This window comes from Lactuca saligna, chromosome 3, assembly GCF_052625555.1.
Source record: "Lactuca saligna cultivar CGN05327 chromosome 3, ASM5262555v1, whole genome shotgun sequence".
In the NCBI taxonomy this organism is placed as follows: Eukaryota; Viridiplantae; Streptophyta; class Magnoliopsida; order Asterales; family Asteraceae; genus Lactuca; species Lactuca saligna.
This window is the reverse complement of record NC_136419.1, coordinates 177,583,243-177,602,500: the sequence shown is the minus strand read 5'-3', so window position 1 is coordinate 177,602,500 and position 19,258 is coordinate 177,583,243. Positions and strand designations below refer to the sequence as shown.

The window sequence follows — 19,258 nt, the reverse complement described above, 5'->3', positions numbered from 1 at the left end:
ATAAGAGCATCCCTTTCACAAAAACCTACAGACCCCCCCCTGTGACATCCCCAAAATCACGGCCAGAAAATACCGATTTTGTTTATGCTTTATAAAAATCAGAGTACTTCATTTTATAAAAAGGTTGCGGAATTTGTTCCCAGAAAAACACGATAAATACGTTATTAAAACATTTTCGAAGAAACGTATTTTTATTCATCTTAAAACGTTTGGGATGTCATCGTTAATACAGAAACATAAGCATAAACAGAACTTACATTTATTTACACTAGTGATCTACATCTCTTTAAATCTCTCAGTGTAATGTCACTTCATTTCGTCACCTGTGGTATACATAAACTGAGTGGGTCAGGTTGGGAAACCTGGTGAGTACATAGGGTTTTCAACCCACAATAATATAATTATTATGTTTAATCAAACAATCAACCCAATTACCCATCCCCATTATCTTCTTTACTCTTTAAGGATTTATCCTAAGAGTCATCTATCCTTCATTCGTTTATTCTGAAGTCCCTTACTTCCAGGGTTATAGGACTGGCACTAAATCCATAGCTGCCGATGTTAGTTCGTAAAGCACTAATTCCATAGCTGCTATATCCTACTCATCGGGTACTAAATCCATAGCTACCAGCGTTCAACAGGTACTAAGTCCATAGCTATCAATTCCTACAGGTACTAAATCCATAGCTACCAGTGTCTAACTAATAGGTACTAAGTCCATAGCTACCAATTTCTAACAGGTACTAAATCCATAGCTACCAACGTCTGACATGTACTAAGTCCATAGCTACCGGTGTTTGTCCCATAGGCACTAAGTCTATAGCTGCCAATGTATACTCATGTCATCTTCTATCTCTCACATCTATCTACCCATCATCATACCCCACATATTCGTATATATAAAATACGTATACAGTTTAAATCCTTTAAAACATGTATAAAACGTTCATCCAACATAGACAACAAGTATTCAGATAATATGCACACATAGCACGTAGTTTATATTAAATACTTCACATCTATGTGTAAGATGAAAGGGACTATGCACTCACAACACGTAAATTATATAATAAATACTTCATATCTATGTGTAAGATGAAAGGGACCATGCACTCACCTGATTAGGTGGTGATTCCGAACTCAGACAGCACTTCGTTATCTCAAAACAATTTTCCTCGACAAAACCTAGTATCAATACCACTAGGGTTTAGTTTTTAACGTTAACCACGACTAATTAATAGTCTATCTATTATTACTATTATATAAGCGTTAAATAACACTCAATATAACTCATAATAATAGCCCAAATAATTATTTTAAGGTCCTAATAATGTTACTATAATTAAATAAAATCTATATTAAATATAGTATAGGCGTAGCTCACTTACAGCGAGTTTTTATTAAAAACTGGGCTTCGCTGGAGCAGCGTTTCCAAGCCGAAAGCTTTTCTTCTCGGAGCCGTCGGGCGCTCCGGGGCTTTCTACTCGTGCTAGGGAGGTTCCGTAGACTTGGGAGGGGTTTAGGGAGGCTAGAGAGAAGTTAGAGAGAGAAAGAGAGGCTTATGGTGTGAAGAAAATATGAGGAGTTCACCCTTGTATTTATAGGAGTTTTATAGTAAAGTAGCCTCTAAGCTTCGTCCGTAACTTTTGCATACGAGCTCCATTTTTGTCTGTCTTTTTACCGTTGAGATCCTATTAATGAGATCTTCAACTCTCATTTAGACCTCGTTGGCTAATTCTCATTTTATCTCGGATTTACAAAACTGTATCGAATTCGCCGCGCTCGAAAAGTATGGACTAAGCTTCGTCCATATCTTTCGCATACGAGCTCTATTATCGACATTATTTATATCTACGCGTTGGTATTTACGAGTGCTACAACATTCATTTAGATCCCGTCGGCTAAAAATCGACCGATCTAAAATTCAGATTTCGGGCTGTGCACTACTATGCTAAATCTTAGAAAAAATCATAACTTCCTCATACGAAGTCAGATTTGGGCGTTCTTTTTATCGATGTTCTTAGTTTAACATATTCTACGACTTTCGTTTAGAGCGCTAAGGCTAAATCTCGCTCTATCGTAAATTCACTTTTTACGCTTCCCGGTGCCGTGCCGGTTTTGCCGTAAAACTTCGACGGGCCATAACTTCTTCGTTATAACTCGGATTTCGACGTTATTTATATGTACGGAAACCTTGCGACATATTCTACAACTTGGTTAAGATTATTTATTCTAAATAATCTTTTGTCGAAAAGTCATTTTCGACCCCTATTACCTCTAAATTGACTAACTCGGATCTGCGGGCGTTACACCCCCTATCCGGCCACTTCAGCACCTTGTGATCTTTGATAAGATCATTATGAGCCCTCTCCTAGAATCTTTTTTTATTTCGAAAAAAATAGCATGGTGGATCAGGACGAGAATGAATCCGGTAATCCAGGACATACTCATCCTGGAGCTTATGCTCTCCTCTGGGGAGGGGGTTTTTATAGAGAGAGGTAAGTCGAGGGTAGCCTCCCGCTTGACCGATTTCTCGGAGTCGGAGGAAGATCTCTCATCCGATCATCCTGAACACGAAGGAGCTGCTCTCGATGTGAGATCAGCAGCAAAAGAAAGAAGAAAAGGGCCATGATCCTATGTTCGTTTTCACCCTGCTCTGATGATGCGCTCCTTGCTCGCGGAGCTACATACTGGAAAAAGAAAACGATCTCTCTATTACTTTGAGAGGAGAATCGTTGGTTTGACCGACGGACTACGTGGGAAATACGAGATCTAGGCAAGCCGCTACATGTTCTCCCTTTCCCCTTGAACGATAGAAGAACTACTTATCTTCTCTTAGGTAGCGATCGATCGGTTCGCATCTATGGTCAATCAATAGGTCTGCGGATCCATTCTTCTATACGATAAATCGCCATCTCGTAGCACCACCACGACACCGATTCCCCGACAAAACCCCCGATTTCCCGAGAGTGAGATAGCCGATAGTAGTAGACTAAGGCCGCTATTCCTGACAAGGAATAGAGTAAGGCCTTTACCGATGTGCGTAGAGTATCGAAAGGAACCTCTCGGAGAAGTTCCGGGCCTCAACAGCCCTCCTTTCTTATCTATTTTCATATATAATATAAAGAGAATAGAAAGCGTACTGACTCTGACTGCTATCTACGATGCGATCATGGGGAATAGCGCAAGGGCTTAAGTCATCGATTCAAATCCTATCTTTTTTTCGGTATGCCGCTCCGCAAGCAAGGAGCGAGAAAACAAAGTGGGCTGTGGTGATGTCAGAATTTACGCCTATTTTTATCTATTTAGTGATCAGTCTGCTAGTTTCTTTGATCCCACTCGGTGTTCCTTTTCCATTTGCTTCCAATAGTTCGACCTACCCAGAAAAATTGTCAGCCTACGAATGTGGTTTCGATCCTTTCGATGATGCCAGAAGTCGTTTTGATATACGATTTTATCTTGTTTCTATTTTATTTATTATCCCTGATCCGGAAGTCACCTTTTCCTTTCCTTGGGCAGTACCTCCCAACAAGATTGATTCCTTTGGATCTTGGTCCATGATGGCATTTTTATTGATTTTGATGATTGGATCTCTCTATGAATGGAAAAGGGGTGCTTCGGATCGGGAGGAAACACTAGTTACATTACAAGGGAAAAATCGGGGCGAAGGACAAAAGAAAGAAAGAGCAACCGATGCCTACATTAAATCATTTGATTCGTCATGGTAGAGAAGAAAAACGACACACAGACCGTACTCGAGCTTTGGATCAATGTCCTTAGAAGCAAGGAGTATGCCCGCGTGTACCAACGAGAACACCGAAAAAGCCGAATTCAGCTCCACGTAAGATAGCCAAAGTACGGTTGAGCAATCAACATGATATATTTGCTCACATTCCGGGGGAAGTTCATAATTCGCAGGAACATTCTATAGTCTTAATAAGAGGAGGTAGAGTGAAAGATTCGCCAGGTGTGAAATCCCATTGTATTCGAGGAGTCAAGGATTTGTTGGGAATTCCGGATCGAAGAAAAGGGAGATCAAAATATGGTGCAGAAAAACCAAAATAGAGATGAATGGAAGATGCCTCTGGAACTCTTTTTTCTCCAATTTAAAGTACGAAGTTACTGGCTCTAAGAAGGCAATTGCACCTTAGCCCATGGACTGATACGGAGACTACTCTACAGGGGAAATCTCTTACTCGACTAGAGTGGATCCCGAGACTTCACCCGTTCCTTTAAACTGTTGGGCACTACATTCTATAACGAGAATCACAAGGCCGGTCAACAAGGAACAACCTGGCAGAGTGTCCTGAGATAACAAGGAAAAAGTGAGAATGCCCAGTGACGAGAGTGGCAACATACGAGGATCTAACCTCGAACAACGAGAGCGTAGCTGCTCGACCTCAGACATAGGGATTCTCAGACCGGAACAATGGGATTCGCTCGACCGAAGGGAACGATGTGTAGTGCCATAGGGAGAACCTAGAATAGCAGAGCCAGTCGCGACCAAGTAGATAGCTCTACGCCTCTGCCGAACGAACGAAGAGCTACCTAAGTGCGGTTAAAGAAAGTGAAAATGATAGGTAAACAAAAGAGAGAAGAAATGTGACAGAAAGTGTCAGAGCTTCGAAAGCCTGAAATTGAGCTTGAAATTGAGTGTCCTTGAATTGAGCCTGTCGTATCCTTCCCAACCCAAGACGACAAGGCGGTAACAGAACTACGGAAACTCCGGAACGCATCATGCGGTTTGTTCAAAGGCATGGGTTCTGGTCTAGGAGAACTCATGCGACTATTGGTGTTGGGGAAGCCATGTGTTAGGTAAACCAACCGCACATTGCAAGCGAAGGAGTGAAAGCTACTCGACTGTAATGTAAGGAGAGGACCTACAACGAGTTGCGGTTGCTTCGCAAGCAATACTCGACGGTATAGCGCATGCGTCTCATCGTCTTGGGAGCACTCGTAGTTGTTTGAGTCGTTGCGTTTGGGCAATACAACTACAAGAACCAGTCGTCCTAACGCTACTATCAAACCTACTATAGTTGTCGTTATTACCACTCGTCGGGTAGTTGTTCCGTAACACCACTAGTCGTAGACTACTAGTCGTTCCATTGTTGCACCACCCCAATGTGTGTTGCGTAGTAACTGCCTAGCTATCTGTTACATTGTCAAACCCTTCCGAACAACCACCTATGACGCAGAGACTACGAGTGACGGACAACTAAACGACAATGAGTGGTTGCTTTACCATCTTGTTCCGTTGCATGTCGTTCTTCCGTCTTTGGGAACACTAGTTGTCTTTGGTTTGGTAAGGCCGACTCGATGGTTGCGGAGCAAGGTTACCAAGGGAGTGGTTGCTTCGCAAGCCTATATATTACGATCTAGCGTTATCGTCATTGTGGCGCTTGCCGTAGTGGTTGTTGCTAGTCGTTAGGACCACTACGAGTTGTCGTTACCATATTAGGTTGTTCGGACCACACCACTCGTCGTTATAGCACTAGTCCTTTTTTTGTTCGGCGTTAGGGGGCCCCACAAGTCGTCGATAGCGTCATCGGTTGTTTTGAACACAGATCGGTCACACTACTGGTTGTTTGGAACGCTAAGGCCGAAAGGCAGGCGGTCGGGAACACTAAAGGCGCTTGCTGTGGGCGCTAGGGGTCGTTGCTCACGCAAGCGAAAGGGTGAATTCTTTCCTAGTATGCCGCTCCGCGAGCTAGGAGCGAGAACTACTAGAAAATGGTGAGATCATTAGATCATTAGTGAAAGAAGGACCAACGACGATCCTATCCTAAAGGAGAAGAAGGAGTAGGAGGAGTCAGTTTTCTTTGAAGATCGAGGTTTTAAGAAATAAGGAATGCAAAAAAGAGTAAGAACTACTCTACTTTCTTTATTTCTCCTTGTAGTATTAGGGGTCTTATTGTATTTTATTGGGGTCCGGTGCGGACAATCGGAGTTCGTTCATGCCTTATTCTTTAAGGCTACTCTTTCTTTTGGGGTTCAATCTCTCTCACTACTCTTACTTAAAGTAGGGTGTTCTGGTTTTATTATTTTTTTGATTGGTTTTGCTGCGAGGGCTTTATTCGCTAGTGGGGCCGAAATCTATATGATGAGTCCGTCGGGTGGGGGAATAATCCCTTCCAATTCTGGTTCCTCTTGGACGGAGGATTCGTTCGAGATCAAAGTGTTAATGGAGCCCTCGCCCGAACCGGAAATGGAAGGCACATCGACTCGTTCTGCGATCCCAATGGTGGATGAAGCGCCCCCCCCCCCTTACCCACAATTGTAGCTTGGAATCGTCGATGCGAAATCGCATTGCACGACTCGAGGGGGACAGTAGCTCCTATCTGCTGGATAAGGAAAAGGGAGAATATTGGTCCGACATCAAACTCGCGATGGGGCAAGCTCCCTTCCAGCAAAAGTATCAAAGATTACTCGATTTTGAGAACAGGGATCTACAGATCCGAGAACTCAAACATGAGTGTCTACGACTTTTTCAAAAAGTCTTAACCCAGAATCCTACCTTGACTGCCTAGTCCCCTTACAACCCCCAAGAAGCGTTTAATGACTTCTTGGGCCAACATCGCGACCGACTGGACCGGAGGGAATTGGAAGTGGACGTGGGAGAAAGGGACCAAGAAGATATGAAGTTTTAGATATCTTGAGACAAAGGCTCAAAAAAGATGGCCCTGCCTATGTCACATACATCTTTAAATAACTCATTTTGGGATTCTAGTGTTTTAGCGGAAACGCGACCGGATGTAGTCATTTTAGTTTTGCTTTGATTGTGCATGACGAACCGGGTAAACAAAGTCACGATTAGAAGAAATGGTAGTTCGCTAGGATTGTCTTCATTTCCCAGAGGTGCTGGTTCGACTTCAGCTCGTGACAAGGCCTTTTTGGTCATCTATTCATGAATAGCTCTTCTCTCTTGCTCTTCTATCGGTTCTACTACGGTTCCACTAAGTTCTTCCATTTCTTAAGTATTTATAGCCCAAGGCTCTTAAAGCCCACATGCCTATAGCAATTCGATAGTATCTATACCCGAAGTTAAAAAAGAAAGTGCTATTTATGGCAAACCGCTGATCGGTAGACGGAAGAGAAGCTTGAAGTGCTACGGAAGAAGAGAGTCGGTCTTTTTCAACGCCTTTAGCTACCTTTGGTATTCCTCCACGCCTACTTTCTCTATTAGAACTGCTCTTAAAGCAACCATTGCGGGCGCTGCACCGTGGACATGGGGACTTATGGGCTTCCGCCTACCCTATAATATAAACTAGGTCATGGCTTCTGCGACGAGCTTGGGCAAAGCTTTTTCCTAGGGGCTTCAGAGCTCCTTACTATAGGCGACTCAGGGAAAGTCTTGCTTTATTCAATTCAAAAAAATCCTCCTCTGCTATTATCGCTTAATAGGTCAGATCGATCGAATGGAATGAATGGGCTCAGCCTAAAGGCCTTGAGCCAGAGGTCATACTGATCCTGTCCTTTCAATAATAGTTAAGACACACACAAGAGAAGGAGACCCAAGCACAGCCAACCTACCTTTATAAATCCACCACACTTTGAAAGTGTTCAGATTCTATTAGTGTGCAGTGAGTGAATAGCTAAAAGAATAGAGTGACCATCTTTGAATATCTAATATTAAGTGGTATAGTAAGATAAACATGGATATAACAAATATCTGGCCCTCGTCGAACTAGAAAGAAATTCCTCCCACTTTGACTCGAGCTTCGGATATAAGACGTGTAAGAAAGTTTATTACTAGTACCCGGAGTTGGTCTCCCATTAATACTTCACCGTGAATCACCTTCTCTCTGTGATCCTCGCTACTTACTGCTTATGCTTATTTGTTATTTCAATGCATCTGGGAATCAAAAATAAGTAACTTGTCGGCCCTCTTCCTTTACGTCCTTCACCCAGCTAGGCAAACGCAACGCAACTCAGTCGTGCAAGTTCACGTCGGATTACGAAATCTGGAGTAATGATCGGAATTGAATGTCTTTAGTCAAAAAACGACGAAAGCTATCCTTTCCATTGAAAAGAGTGCCATGGCCTAAATAAAGTTATCCAAGCATTTACGCCGTCGACTGTCCCTAAAAAGAGCCAATGCCAGCTACTCTTCTAAGCCATAAAGCGAGGGGCTAACCGGTATTAACTCCTCCCGTCCCGCTACGCTTCTTCCTTCCCACTGTAAAGGGAATCAAAGGATACCCGTTCGTAAGCTTTCCCAAAGCTTCACTCACTAACAATCCTAATCCACTTAGTCGATTAGCTGCTGGTCATTCACTTAGCTTAGTGCTAGGGTTTTGAGGCTAGCCCCTTGTTCCCTTAGTGCTTAGACCTTAGCCTACTAGCTAATCGATTAACTACAACCCCACTTTAAAGCAAGAAATCTCAATACTCTTCCAGGTGGTGGACCCAAAGCAAGCTTCATCCATATAACCCCAAGCGGGATAGGTGGGAGTAGAGACAATCGACCGAATGGACCTAGCATTATCCTACCGACCCATAGCCCATACCTTTCTTGACCGAAGCCATAAGTAGTAGTTTAACGCTTGATCGAAGCGGTAGTTACCAGAAAAGAAGATCAGAATCGGGACTCGGGGTCACGTATAATAAGATCCGAAATCTCTACTGGTTGTTTCGATCCACTAAGTCACGAGTACAAACGTGGCTTTCTATCTTCCATACCAGCTCATCCTTCAAAACCTCTAACCCTTGCAAGATGCTCTTCCAAGATTGAGAAGTCGCCTATCCAACTAGCGGGACAGCCCTGACATTTCTTCAATGCATCTTCTTTCGGATTCTTCTATGTCAACCTAGCATTTCGAAACGAACAAATCCAGCCAAACTAGCAATTGGACAGGTCCCAGCTTACTAAGTAAATTGGCTACATTCTCCTGGAAATCAAGAGGGATGCCGGATGTAGAACCCGTTATCGAAGAAGACAACTCCTATCTGGGTCAATGGAAGTCAATTGATCTAAAAAACAGAGAAGAAAGCAGCATCCCGCTCAATGCAAGTAGGGAGAACCCGTTCTTTATCTTGTTTCATCAGCAAATGTGGAAAACGGTGGTCTTATCCTCTTTTACTTATACAAACAAGATATACCCTAAAGTAAAGGCAAGTCAATAAAGTCAATAAGAAAAAATCTTTATGAAAGCAAGTCCCATCGAGTGGAGTCAAGGCATGCCTTAAGGTAGTAAACACCAAGTCACTGCACTAGATGTTCTGGCTACATTGCATCAATATTTAAGCCCGATCGTTTCCATGCAGAACCTGTAAAAAGTCAAGCCCCGAGGATTCTAGTTTTACACCCACATACAAGCCTGTAGGTAGCACCTTGATGGTTGACCCCAGCAGAGGTAGAGTCACCTGTCGAAAAAAGAGTCTTTCTACGACCGATGGATAACCATAAAAACGAAAGAATGGCAAAGAGGATCAAAACCACAAAATGGAAGGTTTTCGTAGTCCCCAGGGAAGATGGCTTTAGCTGGGTCTTGCACACGGGAAGACTTCCTTATTCATTATAAATATCCCACGTCTTGCTTTACGCGATTGCTTGCTATTCGGTAGACGAATTGCTACCTACACTTTTCTTTGTCGTATGACTTGACTGTGTTTAGCAACTCATCTCATTAATAAGCATTTTGTGAAACTAAATAGACTTCTGAACCGGAAGACTAAGCGAATTCTCCTTACTATTGTTTGACTACAGCCACTTCTACACCTTCATTTAGCAAATCCGATCTTTATTCGTTCTTCTTCTATTTCATTATTAGAATTTAATTATTTCATGATGCTTCAATCCATTTTTTATATAAAGTAACTACGACCAGCTACTGCTACCCCAATCTACGATACCTTCTCATCTCCTTCGATTGGTTCCATGTGGGGCATCCTGCTGAGAGACATTAGCTAATATAGCATGTCCCTTTTTGCGTAATACCTCTTTCTTGGTATGTGGTCTCCTGCCACTTTTCTAGCACAATAGTTGCATAAGCAGTCATGTTCAGGGGACGGAGTTCAAGGTGAGTAGTCTCTGGAAGTAGGTTCATCCCCCCCCCCCCTCTTGGTTGGCGATGGCCAGGTCTTTTGGTATAAATGAATTGCGATAGTCTAGCTAGCGAAGTAGGGTAGGATAGCAAACGATGCGATAAGGAACGGAGTCTGTAGCTGCCCTTCTATCTTTCTTTTAAGAAAAAGAGTGAATCTATAGAGAGCTAATATACTATATGCTTATATTACCCAAAGGTAAAATAAGCAAGGCATAAGTGAGTCTCGTGCGCTAAGAAGTAGTAGGTCTTTGGTCAGTGCGCCCACAAAGTAAGGGAGGTTCAGACTTTTCTTACATAGACGAAAGTTTCACTGAAAGCTAATGCGAACTTAAGAGAGACTTTCACTATGCAGTGGGCTAGCTTTAGTTTGTCTGGTCTGGTATCGATACATGCAATAGGAGTTCTAGTCTTGCTATATGTCTTAGCTTGTTCCCCTCCATACAATGCTGGTTCGAAGACTAGGCAAAGATCGAAGACTAAAAACGAATCATCAATTCCTTTGACCATTCGTTTTGAGCCTCCAATTCTTTTAGAAATGCTAACAAGGTTCAATGATGCCGACGAAGTGAACCAGCTGAAAGGTTCTCAAAGGCAGGCGCATAACATAGGATGACTCATAGGAGAAGGTTGTGCGTGTAAATCCCAACTAGAGAGCTCCTTTTCATTGGCTACTCGACCTATTTGGAAAGAGCTACTCTCAAGCCTATTCTGTTACTTTTGAGTCGATTTCTGTTTCAAAGATCACTTTTATCAGGCCGGAATAAAAAAACCACTTCTCATTCTGGAGCGGTAAAGTCAATAGCATTCAAAACCGTCAGGATTAGAACGGATAGAACGGTAACCGAAGGAGCCCATTTCTGTTCCTTCGCCTTTCTTTCATTTCATTAGAAATTTCCTTCTTTTTGTTACCCGGCTTTGATGAGATAGGATCAGAAAAAGGCCTGACTCTATGGTAGCCGACTTGATTGAATTTCCCTTAATGAGCTACGAATCTAATATGGTTACGGGCTTCCTGCTCTAAGAGTGGGTTCCTTGCCCCTGTCTCCCATAAAAGAAGAAGAAGCCAAGACTAACTTCATTTAGTTGTGAAATATTTATATTCTGCCTTAACCATGCCAACCCTGTCAAAAAGATTATCCAACGGAAACTGATGATTTTTCTCGGATGTGAAGGCTTAGGCTTCCATTTATGTTTTAGGTTTAATTTCTTTTCTCCGCCAGGGTGCTCACTTCCTTCCTGTTCCCAGAGCCAACTTCAGTCTGATTTGCTCCATATAAGGCTAGGGCTAGGCACTTAATCTCCCCAACATTTCTTCTTCATGTGCACATTTGAAAAAAAAAACCTATTGGCTTCAGACTTTTCCTTCCTAGCTGCCCGGATCTGATGCACAAAAAGTGGCCATTTATACTATACGCAAAAGAGCACTTTGGATTCAGGCTAGGCTAGACTTTCTTGCCTTAGGTCAATCAGGTCTTTCTCTTCCCTTACTAATGCTAATGTGGGATCAGTTACTTCCGAACAGTCTATTGACTCCCGAACAGCTACATTTGTCCATGAATTCCCTTCTGCTTCACCTTGTGGCCTATCACAGACAGCTATGGAAGCTGCTAGCTACCTTCTTCCCATTCTTTAGTTTCCCGAGATGAGTTCTACACCCTAAGGAGATAGAGAAAGCCCTTCCAGAGATTCATGTCAAACCAGTTCTTGAAAAACAGCCAACTCATGCAAAGAGTCCTTTCCCCATGCCCATGCTATGAAAACTTCACACCAAGTCAAGCCGCTAGCTTTAGTAAGAAATCGAGATTCCTATGGCTTGAAACTAGAATTAGATAAGTATAGTATGCAGGGAAGTACCTATCTGAAAGGAAGGTAACGGCTGGCACATAGGGACATCGGTTTAAGCTCCCTCAATGGGTAGCTTTATCATATGGAATAGATCTCTGGCTTGCTCCTGTCTGCTCTTTGGTTCTCTATCGGAAAGAGTCATAATCTTTCCTTTCTGTCTACTCTACTATTGATTCCCTTTGGCTCGCTCTGTCCTAGTAAGTCATCTCACTCTCCTACCTTGACTTTAAAGAAGGGACATGTCCAACGACTGCTACCTCCTGGGCTTGATCCTGAATCGAAAGCAATCTCCTTTTGCTTTCAGCCTTTCGGGACAGAAAGGCATCGACTCCTATCAGGATTAAGCCCAGGAGGTAGCAGTCGTTAACCCCGAAAGGGAGGAAGGGGGATTACGCGACTTACAATTCATTTCCTTAACCCCGAAATAGCAACTTGGTTATAGCTGACAGAAAGTAGAAAGACTCTAAACAAAAGGTACTAGACAAGCTCTTAGGGAATAATCTCTTTCTTATTTCTTTCTAGACTCAATCTCTATCCGGTTGGAGTTGGATTGAATCGACTTCGTCTTCTTCCCAACAATGAACCCCGTTCAAGCTGTGATAAGAGGACGTTTCCGTACCCCTTACCTTACTCAAGAAAGGATATCCCGCATCCAACCAAGTCTTTGACCAGGGAACGGGATAATTCCCACTACCGCTGGCAGGCCAACCGAGCCGTGAGCACGGTGGGGATGGGCTTCCCAAAAAGCCAGCCCGGGCCGGGGTCAGTATAGAATGAAGGGGACGACCCTAATGTTGTGTTGGTAAAGCCAACTTCTTGGGTTTCGGGCGGTGAAAATCGGACGTGGGGACTCGGGTCGGGGCGCAGCGTAACTAAGGGATTCCATTTAGGGCGAGACAAAATGGGCGGGCACGGGCGGTCTGGTGTCCGAGCCGGTTGGTCAGACGACGACTACTTCACTTATTAGATTAGTATTAGCCGCCTGTCCCGGAATGGAATGGGATGGGATAGAAAAAACGGGAAGCGCTATCGGTTCGGTTTTTTTGGGAGGGAGAAGCTTGTGAAGAAGGAAGCTTATCCCCGCCCCGACTGTCAGCTGCTGGCTCTCTCCATCTCTCCTAAACTTCCCCCGGGTTTCAGCCCGAGCTATATGAGGCAAAAACTCGTCCCACGTACGGTTCGGAGGCCGAGCCCCACCCCAGCAGTAAGGGTGCGGCATAGGTTAACTAACACAAAGAAGATACAGTTCACTCAACGATTGCCTTTGGGTTCCGAACTCCATATAGGGAAGGAGCGTTGTTGTTTGCAAGGTCTCAATTATTTACATGGACCCACTTCTCGTTCAATTTGTGGGAATTTTCTGATCTATAAACCATCCCTAACTAATGATCGGCTCATGTATGAGGATGATGAATCACTTCGTGTCGACTTGTTGCCAATAAACTTTCCGGCCTCATATGAGAATGGAAAACTGGAGCATTTTCTGCATCGGTGGATGAAGAATCGCGAACATAAGAATTTTTGGTTGACCATGTTCCCAAAAAAAAGATACTTTCAAGAAACGACGAACACGACTGAAGTGGCTATACATACAAATCCATTTACGGATCTATATGCTTCGATTGGAACTTCCAGTTCCAGAACAGGTGGCTGGTATACTACCATAATGAAACTGCCTTTTATTTTTTTTATTCGGATTTGATTTATGTTGGCTTCGTTGGGAGGATCGCGTAGTTTGTTACGTCAGCTCAAAAAGGATAAGTTGCCTTGGAATCGAGAAAGTTACGTGGAGTTCATAATTGCATAAAAGGAGTCAAAGTAAAGTAGTGGCCGCGGCACGTTGAGGCACTTCTTCGATGGTTCCCGTACACCCGGCCTGCCGGCCCGCTCTGAAGAATTCATGGGTCGGCAGGCGGGCGAGACAGAATGGGCGGGCACTACTAACCAAGCCAAGCCCAGTTCTCACTGATAGGCGCAGGTAGCTTGCTTCCAAGCCTTGCCTTATATGATAGTTGTGGCCATGGCCCGAAGGAGCCTTAAGCACTTGTACAATGCTTCAAGTCAAGGCTCCCCCCCACTCGTTGCCCAGAGCCTTTAATTTCCATGTTTTTAGTCAAATGCGCGCTAGCGCGCTACAACTAACACTTTTTTCTCTGAGAGGCTCGCTTCTTCCCGCCCCTTATTGAAAAAAAAAGCGCATTAGCGCTTTTACTTTTATTTATTATATAATACCTTCTTTCTACTTCTTTCTCGAAGTAAAGCAAGCAACCTTTCTCCTTTATTTTTTTGAGGAGATATAAAAAGAAGCAACCTTACTAAGCAAACGTAGGCTTGGGCTCGAAAGCAAGAAGCAACGGCTTTCACGCTTGTTGGAGCTATTAAGCATCCTAGACTATTCCATTCCATTTTGCAGCTGGACAGAAAAGTGGAAAATTTCCGCGGGATCCTCTTTCTGCGGGATGCTCTTTTGCGCTACGATGGATTTTTTTACTCTTTAAGTGCGCCACTCCTTCTTTTGTCCTGTATCTGTAGCTGCTTTTCCCGCACTCTCTTTTATCCCGCCGAAGGTCCCCCTTACGTAATAGGGGTTAAGTTAAGGGGGGTGCACACCGTTGTCAAATCTGCATGAAAAACCGCAGGGAATCCTTAGTATTAAGTATTATGCTCCCGCAGCCCCTATCTCTTAAAGGCTCTGCGCTCTTGCATTCTGATTGATCCTGTGCAATGTTGTAATCCTGCTGTTCCTTTATCCCCCGCTCCGCAGCTGCTGGAGACTTAGTCAGATTTTTAGCCTTTTGCGGTACTGATTGATGTTATGGGGGATTACTTGGGTTGGCCGGACTGTTTGTTTGCGAAGGCCGAAGGACTAAAAAATGAGGTTTTTGATGTTATTGGACAGAATTGGTGCCGTTTTCCCATGCCTCCTTTTCCATAATATGATTATGAGCTGCAGAACACTTGAAGCTGGAATTTGAGCATTTAATTTTGAGCACAGGCCAAACTACGCTCCTAGGCTCCCTTCTTCGAGGTTGATTCCCCCAGATCAAATGACAAGGAGCCAAAAGCGAAGATGGCAGCGGAGGAATCTGATGGCTAGGCGAATGGGGGGTTGAATACTTCGAGTCAACAGGGTTGGTTGGAAAGCCTCAAAAGAGCCGTGATAAAGAACAACCTCGGAATAAGGAGCCCGAAGGGAAATAAAAGCGGGATATGGATCAAATCCTCCTCCCCCAAAATGTACCAAACTCAACATAGATGGATCAACTACTATGGGAGAGAGTGCAGGTGGTGGTATCCTGAGAAAGAGTTCAGGTCAAATTTTTTATTTTTTCCTTCTCTTCATTCTATCACAATGGTACTAACATGATGGCTGAGACTAGAGCTCTCAGAGATAGGTTCAAACTATGTTCTGATAAGGGCATCCAAGTGAATGACATCGAATATGATTCTAAAGTTATGGTGGACTCCATCCTTGGTCTTATATCCACCCCTTGACATGTGCTTTACTTGATCAGAGAATGCATCAGCTTATTGTCTTCTGGCATGATGGTTTCTCACATCTATAGACAAGGCAACTCAATTGCAGACATATTGGCTTCTCATGCTTACTCTCACAGGTCTGATTGCATCGTTGAAGCTGCTTCTTCTCTCTTGCAAACAAGCCTACTACAATGACAAGGAAGACCTTTACTCTTATTCCTGTTCCCGGAATGCTTTCTTTCATCAAAGTCACGTAAGAAATAGAAAACGTACAACTAAAGGCTTGTCAATTCTTGGTGTAATACTCACTCGAAAATGATGGGTGTCAGAATTTCTCACTTTTCAGGCAATCTCATCCGTGTAAGAATTAGGAAATCCTCTTCCAACTCGTCCCAAAATGGGCGTTATGGCAAAGAACAAGAAGAAAACAAAAGGGGAAATTTGTCCAATAATCACAAATGGTTCCTCCACAGGTTGACATCCGATCCAACCTAGTAGTAAGCGATCCGCCAAAAGCAACCAAAATATTCCTTGGTGAATCGGGCGAAAACTTGAACTATGTACATACATACTTTTAAAAAAAGGTAAAGCCAACAGACATATAAAAACTGGTACTATTGCGGCTACACCTCCCGCTTTGTCAGGTATACTACGAAGAATGGCATGGATCGGTAGGAAATACCATTCCGGTACAATATGAGGCGGGGTGGGCATCGGATTAGCAGGTATATAATTGTTGGGATGCCCCCAAAAAATTAGGAGCATAAAAAATAAAAATGGAAGAAAAGATAGCAAAAGCTACCCAACCTACTAGATCCTTTACATAAAAATAAGGGTAAGAAGCAATTTTATCCATCTCTGAATGTACACTCAATGGATTATTTGATCCATATTGATGTAATGCGGCCAGATGAAGAAGATTGGCGCCTACTAAAAGAAAGGGGAGTAAATGATGAAGACTAAAAAACGATTTAAGGTGGCATTGTCCACGGAGAAACCACCCCAAAGCCAAGTCACTATGGTATCTCCTACTACGGGTATGGCGCTACCTAAGCTTGTAATTACTGTAGCCCCCCAAAAGCTCATCTGACCCCAAGGTGGTACTTATCCTATAAAAGCTGTCACAATCATTAATAGGAAGATTACAACTCCGAGACACCGAACAAATTCCCTAGGACTGCTATATCTCGCATGATATAGACCACGAAAAATATGAGGGTGAACCACAATGAGAAACATACTTGCCCCATTAGCATGCATATAACGGAGCAACCAGCCCCCTTCAACATCTCTCATAATGTGTTCTACGCTATTGAAAGCTAGATCCACATGAGGTGTGTAATGCATAGCTAAAAAAAACACCAGTCACTATCTAAATGACTAAACAAATACCAGCTAACGGACCGAACCCCCACCAATAACTAAGATTGCTCGGGGTTGGATAATCTATCAAATGCTGATTAAGTGTGGAGAATATAGGTTGTTTAAGAATCGATAATCGTTGGTTCCTTATAGTCATTTCTTTTTCTTTTTTAGAAAGAGAACTCTGGTTCCCTCACCTTTTAGCGTTCTGGGGACTTTATATAATATAAAAAAAGATATCAAAATCTTTAATGTACCGTTAGAGTAGGGCGAAAGAAAGTCAATATGAGCGTTGGTTTTTCCAACGAAACAGTGAAAGATGCTGTTTTATCCTTATCCATGGATGGAGGGAGTGGATGGGGTCGCATCCGGGTATACGCTGAATTGCCTACATATCTTCTTCAAAAGAATCAGACCATTGTAGTTCAGTTAAAAAGACGTTTTCAAAAGCTATCAAAGAGAAGATCGAAGAGAATGAGTCACAAGATGAAATGAAAATGAGTTCTCCTTCCAAACAGACTAGAAGACATAGTTGATTAGATCAAGAAACTTCAAAATTGATTGGCATAACCAACTATTTTGTCCATGTGACATTACATCATAATAGGCATCGCTCATATAGCTTGGGGTGGCTAGCGCTTCCTCCCCTATCACTTCCCGAACAAGGTCAGGCATAGATCCACATGAGGTGTGTAATGCATAGCTAAAAAAACGCAAGTCACTATCTGAATTGCTAAACAAATACGAGCTAACGGACCGAACCCCCACCAATAACTAAGATTGCTCGGGGTTGGATAATCTATCAAATGCTGATTAAGTGTGGAGAATATAGGTTGTTTAAGAATCGATAATCGTTGGTTCCTTATAGTCATTTCTTTTTCTTTTTTAGAAAGAGAACTCTGGTTCCCTCACCTTTTAGCGTTCTGGGGCCTTTATATAATATAAAAAAAATATATCAAAATCTTTAAAGTACCCTTAGAGTAGGGCGAAAGAAAGTCAATATGAGCGTTGGTTTTTCCAACGAAACAGTGAAAGATGTTGTTTTATCCTTATCCATGGATGGAGGGAGTGGATGGGGTCGCATCCGGGTATACGCTGAATTGCCTACATATCTTCTTCAAAAGAATCAGACCATTGTAGTTCAGTTAAAAAGACGTTTTCAAAAGCAATCAAAGAGAAGATCGAAGAGAATGAGTCACAAGATGAAATGAAAATGAGTTCTCCTTCCAAACAGACTAGAAGACATAGTTGATTAGATCAAGAAACTTCAAAATTGATTGGCATAACCAACTATTTTGTCCATGTAACATTACATCATAATAGGCATCGCTCATATAGCTTGGGGTGGCTAGCGCTTCCTCCCCTATCACTGCCCGAACAAGGTTAGGCATGTCCCATTCAGGGGGTAATTGCTTATCGGCTATCACCACCCACTCTGCGTATTCATTGCAGATTCTCTCAAATAACCGCTCTAACTCAGGTGGAGCGCTTTGTGCGTCCGACCTAGTTGAAGAAAGAGTAGTAGAGGTACCACCTGAAGATAAAGAAAAACCCTCATTTACCATAAATTCTAGATCACTTGGCGTAGGACTACCATAGAGTATCATTTGAAAATGATTTCTCATTCAAATTTTTTAATTCGCTTTGCTCTGCTCGAGACCGGGATCATGCCCAGCGCAAGACTTCCTTTTTTTATGCAGGTTAAAAAGGCGTGGAACTCCTGCTGGAAGACTCGACTGGTTTTTCCACCGAAAGTCTAGAAGATAAGGTGTAAAATGTAAATCACTAGGTGTTGGATTCCCCTATAGTGCCAGACTCTTGTTATTCATTACAGAATACTAGCTTCTATCGCTCCTTGCTCGCGGAGCAGCATACCGGAAAAAAGGAACCTTTATCTCTCTTATCATACGCAATATCTCAATTGAAAGGGAATGTCATTCTCTCGTTCAGCATGGTGCAGCTTACACGTTGATGAGCACAATGCAATTCACGTCACAGCCACTTTCTTGAACTATATTACGAGATTTTTCTTTTTTAGAAAGATTGTCTGTCCTAAGTGATCAAAGAAACTTCAGACCGATATGTCAGGCGAGCGTCGAGCAGTGAGCTTGGAGAGTAGAGTCGAGGTAAGGTCAGGAAGGATAGCGTACAAGTGAAGTCCACTAGAGAGAAGTTAGCTGGCGGGTTCTTGTTTTCCGATAGGAAGAGGAAAGAAAACGCTTTGCTTCGACCTGACCTTAAAGTGGATGAGAACACGAGGTTAGTAAATCAAGCAAGTTGACAGTAAGAGAGAAAAGAAAAAACACGACTGATAGAAAGAGTAAGAGCGAGAGCTCAATCATAGATAGGGAAGCCCTTTCACAGAATTCGTAGATTCTCTCCCTAAGAGCGGAGCCACTTGACCAGAGAGATAGATGATGTTTGCACGGGTACCCCTTGAATCAATGCATTAATTTGATGTTGGGGCTCAACCTCTTTTTGTTTGGCCCACGAGGATACTTTCACTATACTTGCTCTTCTTGCCT

The 19,258-nt window shown here is 43.0% G+C and overlaps 2 protein-coding genes and 1 pseudogene across 2 annotated transcripts; all 3 read left to right on the top strand.

The window, feature by feature from the left end:
• LOC145034058 (uncharacterized) overlaps window positions 1-2,636 on the top strand; it is a 3,288-nt pseudogene extending 652 nt beyond the window's left edge.
• Window positions 2,637-3,180: 544 nt separating this feature from the next.
• Window positions 3,181-3,632, top strand: LOC145036203 (NADH:ubiquinone/plastoquinone oxidoreductase, chain 3 protein; the record flags this gene model as incomplete). The annotated part of the gene is made up of 1 exon (XM_078984667.1): window positions 3,181-3,632. A coding segment is annotated over exon 1 (357 nt), but the record flags the coding sequence as incomplete, so codon positions are not given.
• Window positions 3,633-3,678: 46 nt separating this feature from the next.
• LOC145034057 (Ribosomal protein S12/S23 family protein) lies at window positions 3,679-4,086 on the top strand. The gene is given in 1 exon segment (XM_078982479.1): window positions 3,679-4,086. A coding segment is annotated over 1 exon segment (372 nt). The 5' UTR covers window positions 3,679-3,693; the 3' UTR covers window positions 4,066-4,086.
• The last annotated feature ends 15,172 nt before the right edge of the window (window positions 4,087-19,258 follow it).